General features: G+C 47.6%; 1 protein-coding gene across 1 annotated transcript; it reads right to left on the bottom strand.

Annotated features, from left to right (window-relative positions):
• Positions 1–230: 230 nt before the first annotated feature.
• On the bottom strand, positions 231–8,485 carry LOC130523467 (inhibin beta B chain-like). Its single transcript, XM_057028823.1, is given in 3 exon segments — positions 231–3,377; positions 3,379–3,571; positions 7,429–8,485. Coding segments are annotated over 3 exon segments (1,164 nt in total). The 5' UTR covers positions 7,820–8,485; the 3' UTR covers positions 231–2,797.
• Between the last annotated feature and the right edge of the window lie 1,449 nt (positions 8,486–9,934).

Here is a 9,934-nt window from a genome sequence, read left to right as displayed (position 1 = left end):
CCAATCATTTGGGATTCCCCCCCCCCCACTTAAAAACCTGCAAATGTCGAAAGATTTTAACAAACACAAACAGCAAGTCGACCGCCGACAGCAGCATCGGGTTTTTCTGTCGGGACAGACAACAGCTGGCGCGTCGTCGCCGTCTTTGAAGTTACTTCTTCCATGCTGTTATTTAACCTTCTTTTCAATTTTTCAAGAAGAATCGGCAGTAATGTGACAACAGATCCAAACAACTTGTAATAAGAAATTTATTCTCAACAATCACACAGAACAAAATATTTCAAAGCATATTCATATGTTACATCAACTGTACAGGGATCAGATGGCGTGTGCTTTACTCTAAATGATTTAGCAACAAGAGCTAACAAGAAGAAAGAAGGGAAAAAAACAACCCTAGGAATATTTAAGTAATTTGATGAAAAAATATGAAACATTCCATTTGTAGGTACAAAGTAGAAAAGAGATTAAGCTGTTTATGGACTGATATTATACCCTGATACAGTGTTTAGGCCTCTTTTGAACGTCACAAAGTCATTTACAACAGAAACGTGATGGCGGAGCCAACTTTCAATGGCTAAACCTCTTGGCCTCTTTGGTTCCATGATTTAATTGGTTTAATATATTTGAACAGAGTTTAGGATTTTTTTCCTATAAAAATAGCTTCCTTTTTTTTTCAATGGCAGTTTCTATTTATTTCATTTGACTCGTTAATTGTCTCGCAGCTCCTCAGTGCAAATAGTCTAACAATTCGCTTTGAAGAACAAACTAAAGTTTACAGGCAGGCAACATCGACGGCGGCGCGTTGATGATGTCAGTGGGAACGCAAGTGTCTGTCTTAAATGTGTACCTGGTAGCGGCGAGGCCTGAACACGCTCAAAAAAATAATACGCCCGGAAAAAGATGCGTCAAAGTGAATCCAAACTGTGTCTCAAAGTGTGTTTTGGTGTCGAACGGGCCTTGATGGGAACCCCCTCGGGATGCGTCCCTTCCCTGTTCTGTGCACCACATTTGGGTCAAACTTAGCCCCAGTTAGAACTTTTTACACACACCACACATAAAGCAAATCTTTGACAACAAACACCGAATGAATGAGTCTTTTGAGACTCTCGTCAGTTTCTTCCGCTAACATGCTAACATGAGACGTGAATAGATATGCTTCCCCCTGCTTCCTGTTGTGCAACAAGACTCGTTGATCTACCAGGAGCACATTTCCAAACACGCAGCAGTTTTTCGCTAAAGCCCGACCCGCTGCTGGTGCCATGCTAACATTTCAAGTATCAGTAATAGTTTGTCAAAGGAGCTTAGGTTTAGCTTGTCTGCTGTCAGGGAAAAATACTATACATTGCATAGCTCATGCGGCACTTATTTCTTTTTGAAGGACTGTGATCACCGGTGCACCTCGCAGGGCTTGTTAAAGGCATTTTCAATCTACAAGTGCTATCAGAGAGTGTGTGTCGGTCTGTGAGACCCCGCGCCGTTTCAAAGATGTGGCATTTTTGAGACATCTGTGAAGAATTTCAGAAGAAAACCTAAACCGAGGTGAAAATGTCCTCGCAGTAAACACATTTCCCATATAATCATCGCGCTTTGATCGCAGCTGTTTTTGATATGTGGTGTGGTCGAAGACGGTCCAACACGCAAAGATCAAAGGATCCTTCTGGGACATCTGACTGTGGATCCGTTCAGTGGGAATTTCCAGTTTCTGTTTTGTCTGTTGCAAAGCTTTTTGTCAGTGTTTTAAGGGTAAAATTTGACGTAATTTGACGTTAAGCATGACAGTGAATTCACCAGAAACCCTCGATTTCTCGCCGTAATGCTTTGCGGAACGCTGCGAGACATTTTGGTGACCTCTGCCCTTGTTGAGTAACAGAAACACGCTACAGCGTTCCCTTCCAACCACCACGATGACAGAAACGACCCAGAGCTGCCAAATATTCGGGAACACAATAGTTACGATGATTATCGAATTATTTCTCCAGCTGTCAGGGCTCGTAGTGAAGGTCAAGGGAGGATTACTGATGACAGTTGAGCCGGGACCTTTTTTGGAAAAGTCTGTGAATGTGATTGTGGCGCGTCTCCGTCCTCCCCCGATCTGTCCGGTCACTGGTGGACGGCAGCGATTCTGAGACGCAAACGCGATTCTTGGCCAGAAGTGCTGTGATGTGTTAACAATTTCAGTGCTTGTCCCACATGTTTGCGCACACAAATGAACGTACACACACATACACGCACGCACACACATACACACACATACACGCACGGCTGAATCACACCAGCCTTCTCTGTGACTCATGTAAGGCTCCCTACACCTCCTCTAGAGATTTCCTTTAATGGCAGCTTGAATCTTCGACTCGTGAGGGGATGAAGTCCAAAATTGTGGTACTCACTGACAAGTAGCACCTGCTGGGAGGTGACAGCGAGCGGAGGATTACGTCACATAACGCTGCACCGAAAGGCCAGATTACAAACCGGATCTTGGAAGAAGACTTCTGAAGTGGACGATCAATGACTCAGCAGGGAACACTTTGTGTCCCTTTTAAGGAATATCAAATGGTTCCGGACAGAAGTGATCTTCCAACGCAGAATATCATGAAACATCAACAACGGTCGACAAACATAAATATATGTACAGTTCTGTGCAGGCATATATGATTGTGTGTAGATATGTGTGGATGAGGTTCCCTCCATGGTCTATAAATATTCTGCCGCTATATTCTCTTTTCTTGTGTGTGGTTGTTTTAATATGGTGGAACTGTTTACAGTCGAGTTTCTCCGTTCTTCTTTAAATAAATCAAACTCAGGCACAGCCGCACTCGTCCACAATCATGTTGGGAACGTCCCGCTTGACAATGTTGTACTCGTCGTCGAAGTACAGCATCGACATGGTGCTGAGCTTGGTGGGGATGCAGCAGGAGTTCATGGAGCCCGGGCCCATCCCGCGCAAACGGTACTGGTTCACCACGACCGTGTGAAAGGACGAAGCCGAGCTGGGGACACCCGGCATGTAGGCTGGACAGTTCCCCTCGCAGTAGTTCCCTAAGTAGCCCGACGGGGCGATGATCCAGTCATTCCAGCCAATGAGCCGGAAGTCTATATAGAACTGCTGGCGGCAGCAGAGGCTGCTGCTGCCGTCGCACTCCAGCCCCCTCTTGCGTATGCGGTGTTTGCTGTCGGCCTGCCGGGCCTGCACCACCAGGAAGGGCCAGTGGGACTCGTCATTCTGGTTGAGCAGAATGGGCACAACGCCCTGCGCCTCACAGCCCTCGCAGCGCACGTCCAGGTTCTGCCGCCGGTCGCCCTTTTCAAAGACCAGCCGGACCGCGTTGGTCAGCGTGAAGGTGTGCCAGCTGCTGCGCTTCAGCTCCACCCGCTTCTCCCAGGTCCCACTTGCTGCCAAGGCCGGGCTCCTGGTAGTACACTTTCACCGTCACCTTCCGCCGCGGTCGCACCTCCGGTGGGGCCTGTAACACCTTGAAGTACAGCCAAAGGGTGGCTTGCGTCACGAGCAGGTTCTGGTTCCCCTCATTCGTGATCATGAAGAACAGGCTGGACTTGGATGTCACCATTTCATCTGGGGAACACAAACAGATTAGAAGATTAGATTTTGTTCGATACGTTTTTGCCTTTGGTGCTCTTGGGCTCCGAACATGGACGGAGCTGTTCCTCAGCGCTGATGCAGGCCTGCAGGACTCTTGAACGCCTCACTACATACGTGGAGGACCCAGGTGACATGTATCACGTGATACCTGGTTATCGAAGACCACACAAGTCATGTCTGATGCGTACTTGATAAAATGGGTGGAGCGAGTACACTTCTTAAATATTTAGAATTGGAACCGTACTTTGGCACAAGTGAAGGCTCCTCATTAGCCCTGGAGTTCCAGGGTGGCAGCACAGACTCTGTGGACTGCGATGGGAAGGTGTTGGGCCATCAAATCATCCCAACTTTCAGCCAAGGGAGGGGGAGAGTTTAGCAGAGACAAAGGTTCAGAGGCTCTGCACTGAATGCTGCCTGAAAATAAGATCTTGTGGAGCCTCGCTGTCCCCACAAAGAGGCCCAAGGGCTCAACGAGAGGTCAGGCAGAGCTGGAGATGCAACAACAAACTGAAGAATAAAGCCATGGAAAACACCATTTACATGACATTAGCTGTTTCTCAGAAGCCGTGCACGCTCCTGCAGCTCGCCGCTAATGCTCAGATTTCTTTATTTTTTTTGGAGTGGAACGCTGCGAAGGATTTCAAAGCCTTCAGCAGGAAGAGTCACCATCTGAAGCTCGTTCAGTTGCTTCCAGTGTCCTCAGAACCAAGCAAGTCAGGGATAAATGCACGCAGACTTCACCTCCCGTTACCCTTTCAGCGTTCCCACAGCTAAACCACGAGAAGTTGAACAGAAACAGGTGCTGCTCACTGTAAGTGTTTAGCTCCTGAGCTCCTGTCGCCGAGCCCGCAGTCGGTTTGGAGTCAGAAATATTTTAGTGTAGTGAGAGAAAATGAAAAGAATCGCTTTGAGTGTTGATGCCGGGACAAGAACACTCTTCATCATCGAGCACGTTCCGCAAACTTGGCTACAGGTGTAAATGCGACAGACGTTATATGTAGCAGCACCTGTGGGGCAGGTGAAAATGTCCTGTTTATTCTGACCCTAAGACCCCTACCCCCACCCCACTTTGAGGTTAACATTATATTCTTCCCTGCTGACAGCTTGTTGGCTGCTGTATGAGAGTTATAGCGCCTCCTGCTGGCTTGACATGCTCTTTCCCAGTTTCTGCCGTGGGAGATATTTCCGAAACGGTCCTGGTCGGGATGGGATTGTTTTGGGTTTTGTTTTTTTTCAAACTCCCACATGTGTGGCCAGGCCTCGCACTCCTACTGTTTCTATATTTGAAGGCAAAGACGTGGTGCAGCTGACTGACAGCTGTCAGGTGAAGAGATTAGCGCCACTCGTCAGGTCTGGACGCTGTGAACCCTCAGAAGCTAAGCTAAAGAAACTAGGTCTGACACTCAGGGAAGAGGACCCGGCGTCCAGCAGATGAACCTGAGATTTTGCCGCTCAAGTGCACAGAACAAGTCCTGAGCGGCAGAAGCATTTTTACTGAGAAAAGACAAACCCAACATTCTGAAGAATTACTCCGAGATGTAGAGGCAGCACCCATCAACGCCAGCACGGCGGAGCTCTGCGAGCCTCCACAAGCATTAGCCCATCCATCAGGAGGCGAGATAATCTCTGAGTCATTACTCAGCAGCCTGGATGTCAGGGCGCACGCGGCTGCGCTCCAGGCCTGCGGCGCAGAGCATCGCCCTCAGCCGCTCCAGAGCAAAGCCAAGAACAACGTGGAACAGAAGAAAGAGCCGTACAGGTGCAGAGCTCCAGAGTTGTCCACCTGCCGACACATTCCAGCAAAATCTGGACTCGATTTATTCTCAACTGTGGGTCAGAGGAGACCTCTGGAACGGGACGACATGAACCGAGGCATCCACGAGCGTCTGCCTCGCAGCAGCACTCCGGACTCCTGAGTTGAGTTGCCGGGATCTGGAAACCAGCTCCGGAATGAGATCAGCTCTAATCTTTGATCCAGGAAGCAGAGGGCTGGGATCACGGTGATCCCGGAGCGTTGAATTGAAAAGCCTGACATCAGATTAGACGAATATTTCAGCTTTCTTTCTTTCCGGTGACAAATGAGGGAAGAAAAACTGGCGATCTTGTCGCAACAGCGGCTCGTTCGTGCACGATCCAGCTGCCTTTGCTACATATAGCAGAATAAAACAGGGGGGAAATGGGCAAATAGTTCTAATTTGTTTCATTTTCTGGGGGTCAACATTTCCCAGAATTCAAAGCGCCTCATCTGGGATTATTCTTACAGCGTCTGAAAGCGTGAGATGGATAAAAACCACAGAGCTTGAATTTGTTGTCTGATTAATCATTTACAGATCAGACTTGAAGGTTAAAAAAAAAGTTGAGATGCGTCTTTAAGTTATAAAGGCCAGGAAGGCAAGAAATCTGGTTGCACTATTTAAGGACATTCAGTCATTGGGGGGGGGAGTTTCGCAAACATTGAACTGCAGTAAAACACCTGAAAAACCTCACAAAGCAAATTCGAGGAAAAGCTGAAGGAAAACCCCGACATGGAGCCCCATAAAAAAGGAAACCGCAGCAGCGGAGTTTATCTGTCATTCTCATCATTCAAGCTGCTCAGGAAGAGGGACCGCGCTAAGATGAGGTGATCTCACCTGCAGATGTCGGGAACTCTTCCATCTGTGGAGGTGCGTCGTGCTCACGAGCGCAGCCCGAGCCCACGTGAGCACCAACGGAACTATTGATTCCTCCAAGATGTTGCTCACAAATTTCCTGCAACTACGCGGTGAAGTGTGACACATAAAACGTGGCTGTGATGTAACAAACCTCCACCGTGCGCTCGAGTCACACTGTTATTTTCATACGAAGCCTACACACACTTACACACGCTGGGAGTCCTCGTGGGACTCCGTCCATCTGCATTCAGGCCGCAGGAAAGCCGACGAAAAAGCTCTGACATGAAACCGAGAGGACCGCTTGAACGTGTCACACGCACACACGCACACACGCACAAGGGCGATCAGCTCTGATCCTTCAGTACACCGGAGGTGGGTTTGAGGAAAATCTCGAAGAGCCACCGGCCGAGGAACACCTCGGGAGAACCTTGCGGGGAAACCAGCGTTTGTTGATGTGCGGAGCAGATGTTTCCACGTGGGCGAAGCAGGTGGTGCGGTTGATCACTCCCAGCCCTGCTTGTTTTCAGAGCACCGGGAACTTTTGCTCGGAGCCTCGTGCAAGGTTCTGGGTCTATGGTCGCAGAGTCGAAACTTTCCTATGACCCTGAATGCAGCGTAAACGGTTGAAACAAGCACCTCTGTTGGCCTCGCTTAATATATGTGGAGATCCAGATTAGGATTAAGGGTAACTCCTAAAGTGGCCCGCTAACCTACGGCAGGCGACTCGTAGAGGTCAAAGGTCATTAACGACAGGAATGGGTCAGGGTGGGTTCTGTAGAATCTGCCATCAAACATCTGATAAACATCAGTGTGTTCCTTGTTTCTCATCCGGCTGGCACACAAAGACGCACACGAGCAGGTGTGTGTCTGAGCTGCAACAGTTCAGACCACATTTTTGCCTCTCGTGTCTTCATGAGGGAGAGTCTCTGAGGGGAGGGTGTGTTTGCCTAAGCCTGACGCTCGATTAGCTTTATCTAGATGTATTCTTCAATCACGAGTGAAAAATATCAAGTTTCTAAGTTTAATGAAACATGAGTTTTCCTTTTTCTTTTTACAAAATGGCCTTGACATTTATGATGAAATGTTGTAAAAACTCTTTAAATACATGTCGAGTTTTCTCGATAATGAGAAGTGGAATTCTTTCTCTGGAATCTAAAATGTCACGCATCCTTCACGCACCTTTCTCTGCAAAGCTGATGATCTCCGAGCTCTCCTCCAGCACCTCGTTGCCCATTGGGTGCCCGTCCAGGTTGGGGATTTCCATCCTGCCGTCCGCCCGCAGTTTCCCGGCGTGGAGCTTCCGCAGCGCCGTCACCATGGCCGCCCTGGACACCGGGTGCGTGATATTGGGTCTCTCCCGCATCTGCAGCCTGCTCAGGATGTGTCGCTTCACTGCCTCCAGGAAGTTCGTGTTCAGCTGACCCGACTCGGGGTCCTGCGGCTGCGCGATCCCGCAGGACGGGCAGGTGTCCCGGGATGTCGTGTGCGCCTCCGTCGGGGGTGCAGAGGTGCAGCGGATGGAGAGTACGCAAGCCACGCAGAGTGCCAGTTGAAGAAGACAGCTACTCATTTTCTGATGTCTAAGAAGGAGGAATGAGCTTTTCCCCTCTTTTGTCAGACTTATTTAACTAAAGAGAATAGAAAACAATAAAAACAAAGATCCTCTCAGTTCCGAGCCGTCTCCATGCGTAACGGCGGTCTGCTCAGGTCGGACGCGCTCACTCAGTGTATTTTTTTATTCCAGTCACTCAAGAAATCTGTTTTATTACATCGTTAAATGGATGTCTTTGGTCACTCTCAGCAGTCTGTCAGGAATGGGACCGGTCCTCTCTCTTCCGCTGGAAAGGAGCCTCTTTTTTTTGGAGTTTGGAGCAGCTTCACACGGAAAGCATCACCTCTGCGCGGAGAGGAAAGCGCGTCATGATGTCATGAATCAGCATCAGTCCAGCTTGAATTCTGCCTCCAATTCCGCAAAGCAAGAAGAAGCGCGTCCAAATCCCACTTTAACATCTTTCACAACTTAAGTCCAGCCTGACACTGAAACTTCGAGCCCATCCACGATCAGGACATCACACGCGCCCGCTCGTGGCTCCCGCTCTGCTGCTGCCTGAGTGCCGATGCGCAATTAAGAAGGAAAGAATGATGATGATGAGGAGGAGTTGGAGGAAGGGGAGGAGAGGGAGGTGTGCCAGAGAGCGCACCGAGGAACGTTTCCATTCTGGCGTTCGACTCGGAAGTCGCCGCGTAACGAAAACTCCTTTATAAACGGAGGAGGGGGGGAAAGCCGAAATAAAGTGGGCGGGGTCAGTGTGTAACCCTGGGTCGGGGGGGGGGGGGGGGGGGTGTCAGAAAACCCGCTGCGTAAAAGTCGCAATTTCACGAGATCCAGCACAAGATTGATGTATTTATCCCTCAAAATACTGCAGATAAAAGTCATTGTAATTATCTATACTCACTTATATTTGGAGTTATACAACACAAAAGTTTTATTCACTTAGGTACCGGTGAGAAAGGTCATAAGGCACACATTTTAAAAAATCAAACCGCAAAAACAGACTGATTAGAACAGAGCTATTGTCCTCTCTAAACCCATTTTGCAAAGAGTGAATATTCTGACTCTAAATGATGAACATTTGTTTTATTAAGTCAACAATAGTCTTTATCAGACCTGATTTTTCTTAATCTGGATGAGTCATTACAGTCTTTTTTAGGGACATTTACCCTTACTCAGTACAATGTAACACACTCTCTAAGAGAGTTACAATCTACTGTTAAAAAAATCAAAATCAGATGGGCACGATAAGATCACATCACACACGATGAGAGCAGGTGAAAGCAGATCCTCGAGTCACCACACGGAGCTCGCAAAACAACCCCAATAAAGTTTATGACATTCAAACCTTGAAATCATCCAGCTGCGCGCACACGCGCGTGTGTGTGCGTGTGTGCGTCAGGAGTCTTGTTAAATGACGTGAACTTGGGTGTTTTCAATTGTAGCATTTAACTGAGTCCTTGTAATTAAGTACTACGTTTTGTAGTATGATATAAATTCAAGTTATTTTCTATTTAAACCCTTTTACTTCTGAACTTAATTGACTTATTAGTCAAAAACAGGTGCACTGATGTTTTTTATATATATGTTTAATTGTATTTGACAGAATTTAATTACAACTTTTCAAAATTTTATTAGAAATTTCCAGAATTTTACTGCTGTCTGTCACATGACCTTTGAGGTGAAGCTTTCATAGGTACCTGATATTAACAGTAATTCACACTGATAGGCAGTATTTGATTTTAGGCGCGACAAGGTTTAATTGATTTAAAGCGACACCAGCAGCTACAGTGGAACCGGTGACCAGAAACATGCAAACAAGCTGAGCTTTCCCAGTCAAATTCATCAGCTGGGGACACTCAGAGTGAATCCAGGCTGCGCTGCCACGACATCTAATCTGCAGAAATTTGTTAGTTAAAAATTCCAAAGCAAATGGAGCTTCAACAGCTGTGGTCAGAAACCGACCTCTGACCTCTGCAGGAAGACGAAAAGCAGCCTTCCCCAAGAAAAAAAGGGATGTTTTGTCTGTGCATTTAGTTTCTGCAGTACTTCTCTACATTCTTCATCAACACTGAAAACAGAAATTGGACACAAGTTGGGAGAAAATTAAATAAGAAGAAAAGTCTAATCTGT

This window comes from Takifugu flavidus, chromosome 3 (genome assembly GCF_003711565.1).
Source record: "Takifugu flavidus isolate HTHZ2018 chromosome 3, ASM371156v2, whole genome shotgun sequence".
In the NCBI taxonomy this organism is placed as follows: Eukaryota; Metazoa; Chordata; class Actinopteri; order Tetraodontiformes; family Tetraodontidae; genus Takifugu; species Takifugu flavidus.
The sequence above is the reverse complement of the archived record's forward strand: the minus strand, read 5'-3'. Positions and strand labels throughout refer to the sequence as shown.